Here is a 19,248-nt window from a genome sequence, read left to right on the forward strand (position 1 = left end):
TTTTTTTAACCAAAGAGCAAGAATTTATATTTATTGCTATTAAATCTCATTTCATTAGATTTAGGCAAGTGGCAATGATAGCCTGGGGAAGACCTGAGTTTAAATATGGTCTGGGATGCTTCCTGTGTGACCTTGGACAAATCACTTCACTACTGCCTGCCTCAGTTTCTCTATCCATAACATAGGGATAACAGCACCTACCTCCAGGGTTGCTGTGAAGTTTGAATGAGAGAATATTTGCAAAGTGCTTTGTGAACCTTAAAGCACTGCATAAATGTTATCATCTCAATGTTCTCAATGCCAAGATCTTCTGGATTTGGTCATAAAGCATAATTAATATCCCTTCCAGTTTGTTATCAATTACCCAAATGATAAGCATGCTGGCTTTGTCTTTACCAAACTGTGAATAAAGATGCTACACAGCACAGGCCAAGGTTATCTCTGCCCCACTCCACTCAGGTCGCTCTTCTAAGCTAACATGGAACTGTGATCAAACACTCAAGAGCCTGGCCATTAAACTCCATCGGAATCCATCTGACTAGACCATCAGTGAGTTCACTTTTAATTTTTATTTTTTTAAGCCTTACATTCTTAGTAACAACTCTCAGACAGAAAGGTAAGGACTAGACAATGGGGATTAAGTGATTTGCCCAGGATCACATGGCTAGGAAGTGTGTGAGACCAGATTTGAACTCGGGTCCTCTGGTTCCAGGGCTGGTACTCCATTCATTGTGCTACCTAGCTGTATCCCTCTCCAAAATCTTTCACCAGTCACTGAGAGCGCTCCAGCCATCCCAGCTGGCAGATTTTGTTTTGTTTTGGGTTTTTTTGGCCCAGATGACTTCATTCAGCCCTGAATGCTTTACATTAGGGATCTCTTGGCCATTCCAACCCAAAGGCCAGTCCCCTTGGCCAAGAAAACAGAATCGAAATACAAGTTGTGAAGCTCTGCTTTCTACTGTAAGTTCAGTTTCTCCAATTCACCCTGAGAAGAAAGTGGAAAATGGAAGAAGGAACATCACAGCTGGCTAGAAGAGAGGGTAACAACGGCGTACTTCATGGGTCATCCTGCCCCTTGTGACAGTAATAACAAGAGCTAATATTTATATGCTGCATGTAGTAGACTCCCACAGCTCAGCTGGGTTCTCTTTTGTTTGCTCGTTTGTTTTCCTATGTCTTGCTTTCATTGTTGTGGAACTCAGAGCTCATACATCTAAAAAGAAGTCAATACATTCAATGGCTAACATTGAGATTTCTTTATCTAGAAAGGATCTAGAGATCTTTGGGATTTATTTCCATCATCAAATTCCTGAGTAACTTTTGGGCAAATTTATTTAGTCTCTAATCTATTACTGCCTCTTTTTTAAAAAGGAAAAGGAAAATAATTCCGTCTAAGCAAAGTGAGGGCAGTTCAAACTAGAAATACCCTAATCATGGACAGAGTTGCAGCTAAACAATGTAGAGAATCACGTCATTGTTCAATAATGGTGAATGACCAGAGAGGCAGTAATAGCCTTTCCCCACCACAGATGGTGATGAGGACGAAGATGGATTTGAGTGAATCATCGTTGAGGAAAATGAGGGACTAAAAACCCTCAAAAGAATTCAGGTAAGACTTGAACACTTTTTGGACATTCATTAAAGGTCTCCATGGTTCGGTCCATTTGGTAGGCCCAATGGTCTTTTCCTTGATCATACTTCTTTCCTACCCAGTGAGTTTCTTCCTTTTCATTATGATGAGGATCCCTACTTTACAGATGAGGACACTAAGGCTAAACAGAGGTTAAATGAATTGCCCATGGTCATGTAGATAATTGTCTGAATCAGGAGTTGACTTTGGGTCTTCCTAACTCTAAGCCTACTGCTATGTTGACCTTGAGAAGGATTCCCAGGATACTGAGTCTACCCCCAGTAGAGGATTTAATGGGAGGTTATAGATAGGTGGCACCATATAGGATTAAGAAGCACACTGTTAGAGGGCAGAGCTCCATGTTTTTTTTTTTGGCAGGGGGTGGGGAACATGCCAGGCTTACTGGTATTCTGTTCTAGTATCTTTTATAATAGTCTCTATTGGGGTAAAATCTCCCTACAGTCATTGTTCTAAAGGGAATTCTTAGGGGGCATCTGGATGGCTAAGTGGATTGAGAGCCAGAACTAGAGATGGGAAGTCCTAGGTTCAAATCTGACCTCACATCCTTCTCAGCTGTGTGACCCTGGGCAAGTCACTTGACCCCTATTGCCTAGCCCTTATCACTCTTCTGCCTTGGAACCAGTAAACAGTATTGATTCTAAATTAATTAATTAATAAATAAATAAATAAATAAAAGTAAAGGGAATTTTTTTGATTCTTCTCTTATTTTTTCTTAAATGATGTGACTTTCTGTTTAAGGAATTTATCCATTTGGATGTTACAAAGGAAGCTTCTTGGCAGCAGGCGTGTTTTGTGGAGCTTCAGGGCCTGCCCAGCACACAGCAGCCACTTCCTAAATCTTTGTAGATCAGCGGCGTCAGTGGGGTAAGCTGAGCCCCCATAGCTGACTTCCGTGGCAGTTCTGGTCAAACAGGGATTTCTCTTTTACCAGCCTGAGCCCTGAGTTAACTAAATCCTGGCCTACTAGGTTTCTTGCTTATCTATTCTGTTCTGCTGATCTACACTGAAATTTTCTAACCATTTCCCAATGATTTTAGGGTCACTGCTTTTGAGTATCCCATGAGGTCTCAATTCCATCCTTTTAAAGATGCAGAAAGGGAGGCTCAGAAAGAACTGATCTGGTGAGTTAGCATGATCTGGCACTTGGGCCTCCTTCGACTCCATACAAGCCATTCATGAAAGCACATGGAAAAAGACGCAGTTTAGGACTCTGCCTGAAGACGGAGGGCTGAGGCATGTCTGTGCTTCCAAAACATCTTCTGTTCTGCTGAATCCTAGCTCACCTCTGTGGGTGGTCACTCCTTGGGCCGGGCCAAGGCTTGCTCACCGTTCATTCTCTCCAGACTTCCCATCCCTCCCCTCTCCTCCAAAGGAGAACTCATCTGATCCTTCACACTATCCTCCCTCAGACAGAATCGTCTAACCCTAATGAAGCTGCTTAATACCCAGTCTAGTATTTTCTATTCATAATTATAAATTACATACATATGATATATATTGTTGTAAATAAATTATTATAATTTTATTTATTTATTTATAGTTGCCCCATTGCCTAGCCCTTACCATCTGTCTTAGAATCAATACTGTCATGGGTTCCAAGCAGAACAATAATAAGGGCTAGATAAAGTGACTTACCCAGGGTCACGCAGCTGGAAAGTATCTGAGGACAGATTTGAATTTCTCATCTCTAGGCCTTGCTCTCAGTCTACTTAGCCACTTAGCTGCCTAGGATTCTTACAGCAACTTCTCAAAAAAAGAGTGGGAATACAAAAAACACCAAATACTCTCCCAAATCACCCAATGACAAGGAAAGACACATGTGAATCAATGCAGAGGAAGTGAGCAGACCCAGAACAACAACCCCTGTTCTAACTGAAAACACACTTTAGAACGCTGACCAATAGAAGCCTGATTTCAGTGGCCCAATGAGGAAGAAGGCGGAGCATGCTGGCCATCTCAACTAAGAGGTCCCAATAGGGAAAATGAGATACACATTTGTGGACATGACCAAGGAATTGCTTTCCTTGACTCAATATGCATATTTGTTAGAAGAGTTTTTGGTTTCTTTTTCAGTGGGAGGGAATGTGGAGAGATGAGGAGAAAAAAATAAACACTTGCCAATTTTAAAAAAAAGTCAAACTCACAAGTACAAGTCTTTTGAAAAGGCTTGGGAAAATTGACAAACCACCAGCTGACTCAATTACAAAGATGGAAAAGAATTAAATGAGGAAAATAAAAAATAAATATAATCAAGATGGAATAAAAAGAATTATTAGGGTCTAGGTACATTTATATGCCAGCAAAATGAAAAATTTGAAAGAGGTGATACTACAAAGATAAACATTCTGAAATAAACCACCAAAATAAAATCCATACAGGTTGGAGGAGGGTTAGCAAGGCAGCAGCTCTTTCGAAAAAAGTCTAGGAAAGGGGAGCTGGACAAAGGTCAGCTGACCTCTGGCTGCTGAATTTAAAACGTCCCTGTGGGAGAGAGGTGATCAGTGGTCTCGCCATCCTCGGCTCTGGTCAGGCCACACCTGGGGCAAAGGTGCCTTAGGGTGTAGTTAAGTCTTAATAAGCAGGATGGCACAGGGCCTCTGGTTTTTGCCCTGGGATAAGCTAAGGCCTTGGAAACATTAGCCTAACGAGAAGACCTGGGTAGGAACATGATGGCTGTTTTCAGAGATCCAAACGGTTGCTGCTGGGGAGAAGGATTAAATTTGTTCTGGCCTGCCTGAGGGCAGAAATGGAAGTAATGTGTAGAAGCTGCAAAGCAGCACTTTTTAGAATTGATATAATGAAAAATGAGTTCTCCCTTAGTGCAACGGGCCACCTCATGAAACAGCAAGCTAGCTAAGGGGAAGTCTTCAAGGACAATTTGGCTGATCCCTCCCCACAGTGGGTCTTTAGGGGATATGTACAGGTCTGCTGAGGCCCTTTCTGACCTTCAGAATCCATAATGCTTAGTCTAACACTCAGGGCAATATCTGGCCTAGAGGTTTCATGTTCAATCTCACAAGAATCCTACTACATTCTTCCTCCTCTCCATCTCTTAATTTCAAGGAATGCCCTTGGACAAAGCAGCCCAACCCAGGGCAATCACCTACGTGATGAGGTGGCGGCAACAGTCACAGAATAATGTTAGCATGGCCAGCAGTCGCTTGGAGTCTTCATTGTCACTGTTGAGACATTCCACAAAGAGCTTTAATCCCCCTTGAGGTCCCAGCTCACAGATGAATGCCCATAGTTTTGGCAGAAGGTCATCTAGGGAAGTTAGGCCTGGAAAAGCAGAGAAAAAAACCAAGTCAGTTCTCCAATGAAGACTATTTCCTCTTGATAATCCATTTCTCCAAGTGTGACATGATGGTGGAAAAGCTGGCTGCTCTTGGCCACAAAGTGACTCAACAACTGACTAAAAGCAGATTCAGGCTTCCCTAAATCACTGGGTAGTCACCAGCTGTTTGAGAGGGGTGCCGGGCACCCACATTGACCAAAGGCCAGTTGTGCTTTGCTCCTTCCCTATAAATCCTCAAGGATCACCACTGCAACTGTGGCAAAGATGATGTGATGTTCCCCCCAGCAGAACCAGAAGGAATGGGAAGAAGAGACAGAGTAATGGTTGGAGATCTGGTCCCAACTGAACATTGGTGTGAGCCTTGGAGGAAGGGACCACTGCTCGGCAGTACAGAGACAATGGATATACCAGATGTCTCCCTGACTTGGATTCTTCTCACACCACCCTAGTAAAGCTTAGGAAGCCATGGCAAAAGAAAGGCAGAGTTACTCAAAGAAAGAGGTATGAAGAGGTTGGGCACCTGCCCAGATCCCAAACTGCCCACTTGGAATCCAAGTATCCTTGATTGAGGGCTGGAGGGGCCTCTGGCAGTCATCCAGAGAAACCTCTCATTTAACAAACAAGAAAACTGAGACTCAGAGGGCTGAGGCTCAAGGTCACAGATCAGATGGTTAATGGAAGAGTCAGGATTTAAAGTCAGATCCTTGAATTCCAAATCCATCCTCTTTCCACTGTAATCTTAAGCCACAAGATGGACTCTTCGGTGTTTATATGAACAGGAAATTTGGACATCTGAACAAAAACAGAGGAAACAGGCATTCAAAATGAAATTGAAGTGGTTTAGGAAACACACATCATATTAGAGATGAAGCATTTGGGCTAAAATCATACTGTTTTTTCCAATTCAGAATATAACCAATGATGGGCCAACCTATAATCTTCATGAATAAGACTGTATCCCTGACTCTAAGATAGTGTATTTCTACCAGGGAGAGTGGAGGAAGTGCTCCCCCATTCTCCTGACCTGTGAGGATCTGCAGTCGGATCTGGGTGAGGGTGGTCAGAGCAGTCTGGTACAGCACACAGACACTGCAGACTTTCTGTACTTCTGGAGAATCCACACGCTTCCCACCGATGGGCTTGAGGATGTTGCGAACTGATGAGGACTTCTGGAACGCCCGCTTGAAGAGACCTGGCCAAAAGGGAAGGTCATGACTGAGTGCAGGGCAAGAAACTCTCCACCCCAAAACTCCCCACCCCCAGTGAGGCAGTGTCGAGGTTGACCAACAGGTGGAGGACTGGTTAAACACATACATGAGGATTAGAGTGAGAGAAACCAAAGGCACTCTTAAATGACACGCTGAAAGGCCATTTGGGGTGGGGGGGATTCATCTTAGAGCCTGCCCTATTTCCTCTCTGCCAATTCTGTGGGCCCGGCTTTCTGCCCTCTTCCTGCTCTTCCTGGAGAAGCTCCAACTATACACCGCAAGGCTTTTGTAAACTCTGTAAAGGAAACGCAGGTGATTCCTAAAGCTCTTGCAAGTTAGAGGTCATTAAATGGCCCCTGATACCTTGTTAGGAACAGATGGTCTTTGTGAATCTTAACATCCTTTGTTCCCCTTTACACCACTCCATCAATGTCCCTGAAGGAACGCTAAGGCCCACCAGGATGAGGGGCACTTTGGATTGTTCATGGTGGAACCTGCTAGTGTAAAAATGGAGATTTGAACCCCAGACTTCAATCCCCAGAAGTCCTTGACACTTCCCAGAATGCCCTATAATCTCACCCGAGATCCCCACCTGGGCTAAGAACAAAATTTGTATTTAAACTGACTCTCCGCCTACTTCGGGTCTCTGCTTCCGCGTCTAAGCACATGCGTCTCTCAAGATGTAGAGTAAGTGAAACGGAATGGGCTCATCAGCCCTGAGCATGTGGCTTATTATTTTGTATCCTTGATTTCTAATAATCTTTAACAAACCTCTAAAAATGTAATACTTTTAGTAGAGATACTAATTTAATTTTACACTAGCCCTCACTTGCAGAGTCCTTGAAAACTCGGGTTTGCTGCAGGGCTATTATGAGGTATCACACTGGTGCTGTCTGCACTCTTCTGGAGCTGTCTAAAACATGGGAGAGAAGCCTGAGGCTGATGTCAGAGGCTCAGAGGTCGACTTGCTCAAAGATGCACAGCTAGGAAGGGTCAGAGGTGAGATCTGATCCCATCCTTCCACCTCCAAGCCCAACACACTATCCACCACACCACACAGCCTCCCCGTATGGAAATCGGTGATCACAGGGATGACATTCCCAGAGCCCCGTAGAGAGGGGAGCCCATTTAGGCACTATGGGGTGGAGCTGAGCCAGGTGAAAGGTGTGCTGATGATAGGTAAGGCTTATGGCCAAAACCAGAATGGGAACCCAAGTGAGGGCAGGGTATCTGCCTTTCCTTGAACATGGGTCTGGCTGTACCGATAGAAGGCACTCAGACTTGCTAGATCCTGGAAGCCACTCATCTAGCCTCCCTAGTTGGACATGGGGAAACAGTCCAACAGGAGGGGAAAGGATTGGCCCGAGGTTCCCCAAGGTTCTAAACCCAGGCCCTTGAGCTCCCGGCCCAGCATTTAATAGTGCAAAACAAGCCCACAAAGTAAACCTGATGTTATTTCTTTAAGCCTGGCGGGCCTCACTTTTCATGGGGCAGATTGTTTCTAGGGGCTTAACCTGTTTGGACAGCTTTGCTTTAGTGATAAAGTTTGATTTCAGTTGCTAAGTTTGCTGTAGGCAAATTTTAAACACATGGCCTTTCCAGGCAGCTCTCCTTTTCGCTGCTGAGAATCGGAGAGACCTAGATTCTAGGCCTAGATCTGTCAGTGACTATGGCCTGATGGGAAGCACTTTCCTGCATTCTGGAATCTCAATTTCTTTTGGAAAAAACAAGGAGGCAGGATTGAATTGCCTCTAAGGTCCCTCCCAGCTGAGATATTCTAAATGTGAACGTCTCTTTTCTAACGCTGACATTCCATGTTTTTATGATTCTAACCTTTTAAGTTCATACAAACCATACAGGTTTTTCAAGGAAACTCAAAAGTCTCTAAAAGCAATAAACCACAGTGGGGCCAGGACATCTCTACAGATAAAGCAACTCTTTTGTACTACAGTGGTTTTGTCTATACTGTTCAGTTTGGGCAACTACAGGGGTAGAAATGGAATAGTAATAACAGCTCGTGGCCAACACTGACAGTGCTCTAAGGCTTGCCAAGTGCCTAGACAGCGCCCTCTTCTACACGTCTACTCGAGGACCTCTTGCTGGGACAGAGGTGACAGTCCAGTGTTCTTCAAAGCAAAGACCCACCCCCCCGGGAAGGCTGGGCCCCTAGTCTGGCCACAATGTTCCCAAGGACCAGCTCAGGGGAGTCCAGCCTCAGCAATCCCCCAATGCAGGCCCATCATCTACTCCAAGTCCAGAGGGGCTGTGCCAATCGAAGACAGATGTGTGAAGCAGGGGGAACAAAAAGAATATGCTCAGAATTACTCCTCGGTGGTTTCTGCTAACAGAGGGAGAGAGCAAAATGAAGTGCTTGTGAGATGTGGGGATCCATCCCAGATACCTCTCCCTCGACCCTCCAGGCCAAGCGCCTCCCACAGCCACAACAATGTGTGTTCATTTTTGATAAGACTTATCCCTGCAGCACTGACATTCACAATTTGTCTGGGCCCATGCTCATCTCTGGCCCTACCCCACAGTGGGATGAATGGGCCCAGCCCAGGGCCTGCACTCACTCTTCACGGGGAGGCTGTTTGGAGGAGTGGTTGATGTCATGGCTGCAGCCTGACTGGGCTCAGGGTTCTCCAGCAGCTTCTTGCTTAGGATGTCCCTGAAGAGGATCCGGATAATCTTCACCCCCCACAGGTACTGCAGCTGTTTGGTGAGCAAAGGCATGGATTCATTCAGCCTATAAGAGAACAGAAGAGGCCCACCGTTATCTTTAGGGTGGTCACTGGCTTCTGACCCAGGCCCCCTGCTCTGGTCCTACAGGGCTGTGCCTAGCTCTGCTCCTGACCCCAAACTTTTCCACCTTGCCCCAGGTAGAGGCTAGTGGCAGTCAGGTCCTCTCATTCCTAATATTTGCATTTTCAGCATTTAGGACAGTTCCTGACAAGGCAAATAAACCCTTAAATAAGAGAACAAACCCTTATCTTAGTTTTAGAACTGATACTAAGTATTGGTTCCAAGGCAGAAGAGGGTGAAAGCTAGGCAGTGGGGATTAAGTGACTTGCCCAGGGTCCCACAGATAGGAAGTATCTGAGGCCCAATTTGAACCCTGGAGCTCCCTTCTCTAGGCCTGATTTTCCAACCAGTCATTTAGACCTTCATCTCTGAACACAAGCCTTTCTACAGAGCTCTGACCAATGGTCGCTGTATTATTTAGAATGTGTACCCTGAACTACATTTCCCATAATCCCCCCTTTTTCTTTTCCTTTACGTGTGTCATTGGTTAATTTGGTGTTCAGTTTCGCTTTCCTCCATGCTGGCACTCTCTGGCTTGGACCAGCGTGGAGGAAGGGAACAGTTTTCTGGCATTATTTTCCCTTGGCTCTAAGTTGATTTTAATAAATAGTATTAAAATAATACTTGGAGTATCCAATATTAATTTTAATCTTTACACCACCCAACATCCACTTCCAGTCCTCTAGTCCTCTCCTCTGCCCACCACCAATCCAAACTCATGTTTGCTCATCTCCTGAGGGCCTGCCTCCCTTTGGTCATCACATTAGGAGCTGGACAGAATTTCTTCTTTGGTAATAGAGATATCCCCCAAATCTAGCTCCTCTAGCTAACGGGAGTCGAAAGAAAAGGTGTGTAGAGGGGCATCCTGACCATTCTTCATCTGCATTCCCAGAGCTACCACCCTGGTCCAGACACGTGTGACCACAATTACTCATTTGTCTGTTAATTCACCTAATGAAGAGAAAGGAAACAGAGACTTTGGGCAAAGTATTCTTCTGCTGAGGACTGGAGACAATACAAAGTTTAGCTAAGAGCATGTCCTTCCCTCAAGGGGCTCCCGGTCTCGGAGGATATCAGGCTGAGATTAATGCACCCACCACCTAGCTGGTCTTTGTTCTTCCAGGCCAGGATCCCTTCCCTTCAATCCAACCTGAATGATGAAGCCAGACTAATTTTAAATCCAGCTTTGATTACTCCCCTGCTCAAAATCCTTCAATGGCTCCCTCTCAGTGCCACCTTAAGGTCTACCATCTAGCCCCAAACTACTTCTCGATCCACCGCTATGTCCCAATTCATAAATTCTAACTTGAATCAGTCGGTCTCTTCCCATTCCATGAAGTGCCATGCTTATTAGTGTCTCCCAGCCTCTTAAAACCTTCCCTATTGTCAAGGCCCACTGCTTCCCCCTCCTTCTCTGGAACCTTCCCTGGACAATGCCCAGTTCCTACCTTCTAGGATCCCCTAGAGCACCTGCAGTGCTATTCACTTATGGGCACAGCTTGCTTAATAGCTTGGGACCTCACTTAGATACTTAGGTCTTTAAAGGCAGAGATCTCATGCTTCTGTAGCCCCAAAAAGACAAAGCACAGAGTAGACAGTCAATAAAGACTCAGAATCATGAAATCTGAGAGCCAGAAGAGTCCTAGGTAGTGCTCAAGTCCAACTCATAACCAAAAAGAATCTTCCATACAACATACATAACAAGAAGTCATACAAGTTTCTGCCTAAAGACCTCTGAGGAGGGGGCGCCTACCCTCCAAGGCAGCCCTTCCCACCTTTGACCAAATCTCACAGTCAGGAAGTTTTTCTCAACATCAAGCCATGGTCTCTTCCTAACTCCCTCTAGTGCTCCTGGTTTGGCTCAAGGGTCACCCCACTTCCTCCAAAAACTTAAGACTATTAAGTGAGCTGAGTCTTCTTTTTCCCTAGGCTAAATATCCTTGGATCTTCTAGTGACATGGTCATAAAGACCTTCATCATTTTGACTACCTTCCTGTTTATCAGAGTTCTTCCTGAACAACGTCTGTCCAAGGTAGGCAGGAGATGGAGAGACTAGCACCTCCTAAAACCCATGCCTCTCCTAAGGGAGCAGCTCAATCCTGCCTCAGTTTCCCTGACTACTGACACTCACACCATCAATTGCTGCTTATGTGTTCCACAGGCCAGAGGCTCCCAACAGCAACTCTGTCTCCTTCTTAATGACTTGGGAACTTGCACTAGTCACAGAGCAGAGCATTTCCACCATGAGTTCAATCATCACCTCCTACCAATGGATGAATGAAACATTTATTGAATGCTTACTGTGTCCTGAGCACGGGACCAAGGACTGGAAATGCCAACAGCAAAATGGCAATGTTGCTTCTCTCCCGGACCTCCCTCCTTCTAGGTCTCCTCTTCAGCCTCCTGGAAACTCTAGTCTCCTACCACACCACAGCGGTGCCTCAGGCCATGACCTCTGCTCTTACTCAATTTCCCTCTCTTCCCAGGACCAACAGTAAGGCTGACCAATCCAGCTTCCAGTGTCCTCTCTTCTCAAATCCCTTGTCCTACAGTCACTCACACCTTCCTGAACCCCAAGCCTGGCTGGTCTCCTCAGATGCCCTCTGTTCCCAGCACCCTTTGATGTGTTACCACCATTGTGGCAGGAGCCACTTGATGGCAGGGTTTTCTTTGTCTTTGTTCTCCAGCTTTAAGGCCAGGCTCTGGGGTGCAAGAAGCACTAAGTAAAGCCTTGCTGACTTTAACTGACTTCTTAGGAGAGGGAAGCAAGGCAGAGGAGGTGCAAAAGGGGGTGCTGAGAGTGAGAAAGACCTCTAAGACTGAGGGACCTGAAAGGGAAGTATTTCCCAGCATTCTGAGACAGATGAGAAGGTCCCAGCCTCCCTTAGTGGGGGTTGTCCTGACACTGATAAAAGCACAGAATTGGCTAGAAGGCAAACAAATCACTTATCCAGCTCCTTCCCCACAGTAACTGCTCCAGACTGCGTCCTGCCCCCTCCTCCTGAATGAGCCTGGGCTGGGGCCATCCATCGTGCCTTCACTGCCTCCCTTCCTTTCTCAGCCTCTCCAGTCTCTCTTCCTCTGCTCCCGTCTTCGCGAGGAAGTGCTCCTTGCTTCTTGCTGTGATAACTATAGTCTCCTCCCTGACTTAGGTCTCTCTCTGGTCCAATCCATCCTTATTCAATGGCCAGAGCTCAGGCCTGACCCATCATTTCCTTCCTCAATGGACCCCAGGAACTCTTCAACAATCCAATGCAAATTCTTCATGTTAACTGTTAAGGCCTTTCAGAAATGATTCTTACCCCAACCCCCAACTCTGTGTTCTCTTCAGTCTGGTCTGTTATCTCTGTGCCCTTTTTTGCCCCAATGTTCTGCTTTCTCACAAGTACCTTTGAAAACCTCTAGACTCCTTTAAGGAAGAGTTCTGGCACCCCCTACGAGGCCTCCCCTGAAGTCTCCAACTACCAGTACCATTCGCCAGTTGTGCCCACAGCTCCATCTGAATACACCATCTCCCCCATGAGACTGGGAGTGCGCTGAGGGCAAGGCCTGGGTTGTTGCCTTTCTTTGTGTCTCTAGCATCTACTGGGCAGTGCCTGTGCAGTCAGGGCTTAATAACACCATCAAGCACTTGGCGGCTTGCTGAGTGACTGAGGAATCAGTCTCAGGCTTCCGTGAGGTTCATCTTTGGGCACTCACCCGTAGTCCACCGGTTGGGAGAACCACCCGAGGACAGGGTGCCAGTGTGTCAGGTTAGACCTCTTCAGGGCCACATACTGCTGGCAATAGGACAGGGTCTGAATGAGTACTTTCACAAAATGCCTCGTCTCCTCCTCCAACACTCTGGATGAAAGATAACCCAAGTGTATGATGTTGCCTGCAATGAAAGGAAGAAGAAAGGAAAAGGCCTGGGATGGATCCAGACACACTGAGGCCATCTAAAGGCTTTGCTGGCGTAGCCTCTTGCTCCAGATCCCTCAGAGTGGGAGGCAGTAGTCAGAACTGGAAGGTATCAACTCTTTGTCTCCTTTTCCTGGGGATGGTGAGGGATTAAAGTATTGTTAATACTAATAACACACATTTCTACAAGGCCTCACACTTTATAATCACATCCACAAAGCGTTTTACAAACTTAAAACACTCTAGAAATTGGAGTAATTGTTGCAATCCCTTTAAACAACCTAACAGATGAAAGTGAGCAGGTGTTACTCCCATTTTATCCCCAGATGACTGAAGTGAAACTTGGGAAGGCTACAATATGCCTACAGTCACCAAGTTAGTTAAGAGTCGAATCTGTGACTCAATCCACTGCTTCCCCCACTTAGTTAGGCTCTCGAGGCATCTCACCTTCTGAAAAAAAGGGGACTTTTTTCTCTTAGAGAGTTTGTTGTTTTGAGAAAGGGAAGCAGCCACAAAGAGCTAGAGAACTCCAGGTCCTTTGTCACAAGAAAGTCTAAAACCCAATATTGTTAGAGAAGAAGCCATAGGCAACCCAAGCTTGGGAGATGCTGAAAGAAAGCCTACTCTGGCTCCTCCTGGCTAAATGTTGACTGGCACTAGTGATGAGCTGATGGGAAATTTTAAGCTCTTATCAATGTTTTGTCTTTTCTATTCATTTCAAATCCTCACAGGAAGGATACTGCAATACAGTGAGGCAGTATTTCATGCTCTTCAAAACATCCATCAATGATTTCATTTATTCCTGAATCATAATCTTAGTTAGTTAGGAGGGTCTTTGAAAGGTAAAGTATTCCAACCGACCCCCCCCAGCTCCGGAGGTGGCATGGTTATGATCTTGGGATGCTAAATTCATCAACCTTTTCTCAGTCTACTTCCTTCTTGAACCCTTGACAGTTTCTGACATCAATGAGCATTGCCTCCCTCCTCCTAGCTGTGCTCTAAACCCACCTGGGTTTTCATTGCACTACTCCCTCCTAAGTTTCCTCTTCCCTGTTTGACCATTCTTTATCAGTGTCCCCTCCTGGATCACCATCCATTTCTGGACTTAATCCTGGGCCCTTGCTTCTTCTTCAAGAACATTCAGTGGCTCCCTCCTGCCTCATAAATAAAAAGCCAACTTCTGTGCCAAGCATCTAAAGTCCTGCTCAGTTGGTTTCCCATTACTCCTCTTCACAGACTTGACACTACAGTCAAAAGGACCCTGAGCCCCTTCATGACCTTGCACTTCTCACTGTCACACCTTTGCATAGGTTGTAGCATGCCCCAAGCCCAGGTCTCACCCCTGTCTCTCAGAATCCCTCCTTACCTCCCCAGGAGAGCTCAAAGACGACTCACACAGGGGGCCTCTCCTGATCGTCTGCTGGTAGTTAGCTTGTGATTCCTTCATGGGGAAATCTAGCATTTATTCTGCACATAAATGCTCTTTTCTCTCAGGAGAATGTTGGTGCCCCAAAGGCAGGGACAAAGCCCAGAAGGCCTTTTGGTCTTTATATCTTTAGGGCAGGTACTCAATGAGTGCTTGTTAAAGGGCACTGACTGAGAAAAATCTTCACTGGGTGATCCTGGGATCATCATTTCCTTTCTCTCAGCCTCAGTTTATGCTCCATTAAATGGTATTCTTCCATTTCCCTCTCTAAAACACAGTGAGTCAGCCAGTCTCTTGGAGACTTTTCCTTGTCTGTTCTAAGGAGCTCAGTCAATAGTGGAGGCTTACTTCCCATGCCCAGAACCCATTCCAATCCTGGTTCCTGACACTTACCTAGTAAACAGAGAGTGTGACTCCCTTCTAGGCATGCACAGACGTCGAAACATCGATCCCTGCGACTCAGAAACAGAATGAACTTACGAAGAAAGTCATGATGTTCTAGCATGAGGAGGCGCTGCCAGGGAGAGAAGCACTCGGTGAAAAAGGAGGTGCAGAAAGACATGGGAAAAGGCTCACATCTGAACAGAAACAATTGATTTGGGGGGGGGGGCTCAGTAGATAGAGCTAGGCCTGGAGACAGGAGGTCCTGAGTTCAAATCTGACCTCAAACACTTCCTTAGCTGTGGGACTCTGAGCAAGTTATTTAACCCCAATTGTTTAGCTCATAGCACTCTTCTGTCTTAGAACTGAACTTAGAATTTAGATACCTAGTATTGATTCTAAGAAGGAAGTAAAAATAAATAAGTATGGGCAATGATGTTCTGAAGAGATGAGCCACCCAGCCTAATGAAATGTCCAAATGCCTTTATTTCGATTTTCACAACACAAGGGTCTAGGGGTAGCAAAAAAATACCCAGAGAAAATGGGAAATGGATTCCCAAGGCCCATGAGTATGGAGGGGGGAGGGTAAAGCCACTGTAAAGAAGAGTCTCAGAATTTCAGAGCTGGAGTGGCCCAAACTCTCCCTCAAAAAGGATCACTTCAAAACAGCCTTAAAGGTCATTCAGGCTTTGTCTCCAGGACCCCAACAAGGGAGAGCCAAGTGCCTCTCCAGTCAGTCCACTGCCCTTGGAAGGGCTCAACGATGAGAAGGCACAGGGCAGGGGATCAAGTCAAGGACCCTTTCCCAGGCTGAGGGGGCAAGGCTCAGGCTGGGTTGGGCATACTAAAGTACCCAAAGAAGAAGGTTTGTTTTGGGGACAAAGTCACTAAAGGGGAAGAAAATAAATGCAGAAAGGCCACAAGGAGGGAGTGTAAAAGCCAAGTACATTTCCATCCAGCCCAAAGCCTTGGAGCCCACTCACCTTGGGGGCAAGCACGCTAAGATGTGACACCAGGGCAGGCACTGACATAATATGGATGAGGAGTGGTCGTAAGAGATTGTCCGAATAATGAGCAGCAATCACAGGGCTAGACACAAACACACACCTGATCACACACTTCCCACTTTCCCCAAAACCACTTCCCCAACCCTCAGCATTGGCCTCCAAGAGAAAACATCCATGATAACCACAGCATGCCAGAGAAGGCAAACAGGGAAATGGGACTAGGTGCATGTGCAGAAATGTTACTTTAAAATGTGGTGTGCTGGGGGCACTAAAGAGGTGAGCCCCAATGACTGAGAGAATGTGGGCATTTCTAGGCATGTGAAGTCTTACATTCAAACACATCTGGGACCAATCATCTGGTTTACACTGCACGTCTGGAAGGCTCAGTGTCCCAAACACCAATAATCCATGTCCCATTGATCCAGGAGGAAAAAGAGTCCTCTCTAGAACATCCCTGACAAAGGGTCACCCAGCTTTTTCCTAAGCCTCCTGGCTCCAGAGGCAGCCCCTTCCACTCCAAGAGATGTAAGCATTGCCTTAGAGCTAGATGGGTCATTGGCCCATCTCTAAAATCCGAGTAAGGAAAGGGCTGAAATTGGACATTTGCTTCAACTAAGAGGGTTCGCTTGCATTGCTTTCCTATTGATGCTTCAGTTCAATAATAAAAAATGACCCTGGACAAGTCATTTTACTTATCTCCACCTCAGTTTCCCCATCTGTAAAATAGGGATAATAACCACACTTATTTCCCAGGGTTGTTGTGAAGATAAAATGAGACAATATTTATAAAGTGTTTTGTAACCTTTAAAGTGCTCTGTAAATACTGGCTATCTTTTATTATCAGAAGTAGGTAAAGCTTCTGAAGGACAATATTAGGAATCCCAAGGCAGGTGTGGGAGTGGCGTGAACTGCAATGGACAAAGGAAGGCATTGGAGCTCTTGAGAGCTATGTTCAAGGTCCCCGTCTGCCACTTCCTAGCTGTGTGGTCTCCCCTATAATGGATGGGGGTTAGACAGAGGATTGCTAAGACTCCCTCCAGCCAATGAGGTCCATCAAGCTTTGGACAGCAGTTTCAGACCGGATTGTTGGGCAGAACTGAGGGAAAGCCCCACAACAGGTGGGCACATTCACTCAGACAGGCTTTGCCAGGCCCCTGGGACTGCATCATGCATTCACTGACTGCATCGTAGATGACTCACCGCAAAGCCAGAATAAAGCTTGCAGCTAACATGCCTTTTGTCAGGGATGGTCTAGACCTTGCCAGGCCATTTCTTAACAGGATCTGAAAGAAAAAAAGCCCTTTGTCAAAAGGGTTCTGATTTTACCACCTGAAAACACCATTTTTAGGTGATAAGAGAACTCATGCCAAAAAGATGGGATATGACAGCCCTCTATAGACTTTCAGGAGGATTCAGGGTTCACAAAACCCCTCCATTTTCAGGCTAAGGCTGCAGCTGACAGCACCTCCTGCACCATGGGGCTACTACTGCCTGGGCTGGTCCAGGAGATGGAGCAGGAAGCCTGCATTTGGGCTGGTGAGGTTCCCTCTCCAGCAAGGACCTTCCCCCCCTTCCACCCAGGCACATTTTCCTCCTCTCCCTCATTTCCTAATCTGTCATTCTCTAACAAACAGTTCCTCCAAGGTAAAAGCATGACACTGAGGCACAATAGGTCTACAAACTTCAGGATCACAGAGCTAAACAGGTTGCTTGATCAACTAACTTGGCATGACAAGTGCCAGGACCCAGGTAAAAAGGGGGATTCCCCTGATTCCATCAAAGGGAATAGGACCCCTCAATAGCAACCAACTTTAGGCTTCAACTGGTGGCAGGGGGGATGATTCAATAAGAAAGTATCACCTCCACTCATGCTAAATACAATCACTAAAAAGGCTGAGGGGAGAGAAAGGAGGACCTTAGTAAATAATTAGCTCAGTGTTCTCTGCCTAAATATGCTCCCTTTAGCAAAGCCCCCAGGATAATCACTTCAAACCTAGAGGTGCACCCTCAAGTGTCTCAGGGTACAGGGCAGGGATGGTGAATCTTTTAAAGACTGAGTGTCCTATCTGCAATCCTTACACCACATCTGAGTTACCCCCTTACTCCAGACAGGGGAGAGAGGAAGCGTTCCCACTGGGCTGCTAGGCAAAGGGGCAGATGATGACAGAGATGCCTTCAGGCATGTGTGGAGACGGAGAAGAACAGCCCCCTCCGGCACACATGCCAGAGGTTCACCAACATGGGTACAGGAAAATATCAGGTTCTAGAACAACCCACCTGTAGAACAGAATACAATCCATTCTCATTGAGGTGACCCATTATATTTGCACAGAGATGGTTCATGGTAGGCCGAAGGGACTCCCCTGAAAGAATATGAGGTCTAAGAAAAATCACAAGTCATACAGGACTCAGTACAGGTCATAGCACCTTAGAGTTGGAAGCAAACTTTAGGCAGCATCATGTCCTTTCATTTGACAGATTAGGAATCTAAGGCATAAAAAGAGAGGCCCACGGTCACCATACTACTAATCACAGGCTGCTACTTGGGTTTAAGAGATCACCTTCACAAGTACAAGAGGAGTTTGAGAAAGACCCAGGAAGGTAGAGTCTGAAAGCTCAAAAGGAATTGTGAGCAGGATGAGACAAACAAAGTAGAGAAGCAAGGTTTCTCTGGTCTTCAGGGTGCCTCAGTTGGCCTATACCCCCATACAGTGTTCAAGTCTGGACACCAATGGTTAATCCAGAATGTGGTGAAAGGCTCAGGGGCCAAGTGTGAGTGTATGAAGGCATGATAGGTGTCTCCAGGTATCTCAAAAGCTATCAGTGGTAGAGGGACGTAACCTGCTCTTGACCCTAAAGAAAAGAACAAAGAGGTAAATTTAGGATTTTTTTTAAAAACCCTTACCTTCTGTTTTATAATCAATATTGTATTCCAATTGGTTACAAGGCAGAAGAACAGTAAGGGCTAGGCAATAAGGGTTAAATGACTTGTCCAGGGTCACATAACTAGGAAGTACCTGAGGCCAGATTGGAACCCAGGACTTCCATTCTCTCTAGGCCTGACATCCACTGAGCCACCAAGGTGCCCTGGGAAATTTATTTTTGATGTTTAAAAAATAAAAAACACTTTCTGACAGGATGAGTTATCCAAAAGCGGCCTAGGCAATCTCTCAGAAGACTTCATCCAAGCAGAAGCTAAAAGGCCAGTTGTTGGAAGTGTCATATGGTGATTCTTGGGGAGCTTGAGATGAGCTAGATGGCCTAAGGTCCCTTGCAACTTTCCATTCTATAAAGGGCAAAGCTAAGATGCAAACCTGGGTCTAGGACTCCAAGTCCGAGGCTGTTTTGGCTACTTCATTCATGACAGCCACAGAATCAGTTTTGACCACATGCCCAGGAAAAACTGAAGCATCTGTAACTCATTTTCCCTTTTGGGTTGATTTTGAGATGAAACTGTTTTGTTAAAGACAGGGATGGGCATCAGGAGTGGCATCATTGAGTCCAAGTGGTGTCAGGGATCTTTTAATCCACTGATATGGAAATGTATTTTGTTTTCATTTTTACACCCTCACCTTCCA

The 19,248-nt window shown here is 45.9% G+C and overlaps 1 protein-coding gene across 7 annotated transcripts in view; it reads right to left on the reverse strand.

The window, feature by feature from the left end:
- The window catches only part of UBE3B (ubiquitin protein ligase E3B), a 56,595-nt gene that overhangs the window by 23,541 nt on the left and 13,806 nt on the right, over positions 1 to 19,248 (reverse strand). For all 7 annotated transcript variants that reach the window (XM_001378470.4, XM_007490426.3, XM_056821598.1 and 4 more), the window contains 8 exons: positions 17,948 to 18,033; positions 16,871 to 16,953; positions 15,647 to 15,752; positions 14,676 to 14,796; positions 12,656 to 12,833; positions 8,728 to 8,900; positions 5,971 to 6,138; positions 4,759 to 4,930 (listed from right to left, as the gene is read on the reverse strand). In XM_001378470.4, the coding sequence (XP_001378507.1) occupies positions 4,759 to 4,930; positions 5,971 to 6,138; positions 8,728 to 8,900; positions 12,656 to 12,833; positions 14,676 to 14,796; positions 15,647 to 15,752; positions 16,871 to 16,953; positions 17,948 to 18,033 (1,087 nt within the window). The remainder of the gene's footprint in view (positions 1 to 4,758; positions 4,931 to 5,970; positions 6,139 to 8,727; positions 8,901 to 12,655; positions 12,834 to 14,675; positions 14,797 to 15,646; positions 15,753 to 16,870; positions 16,954 to 17,947; positions 18,034 to 19,248) is intronic.

This window comes from Monodelphis domestica, chromosome 3 (genome assembly GCF_027887165.1).
Source record: "Monodelphis domestica isolate mMonDom1 chromosome 3, mMonDom1.pri, whole genome shotgun sequence".
NCBI classification, from domain to species: domain Eukaryota; kingdom Metazoa; phylum Chordata; class Mammalia; order Didelphimorphia; family Didelphidae; genus Monodelphis; species Monodelphis domestica.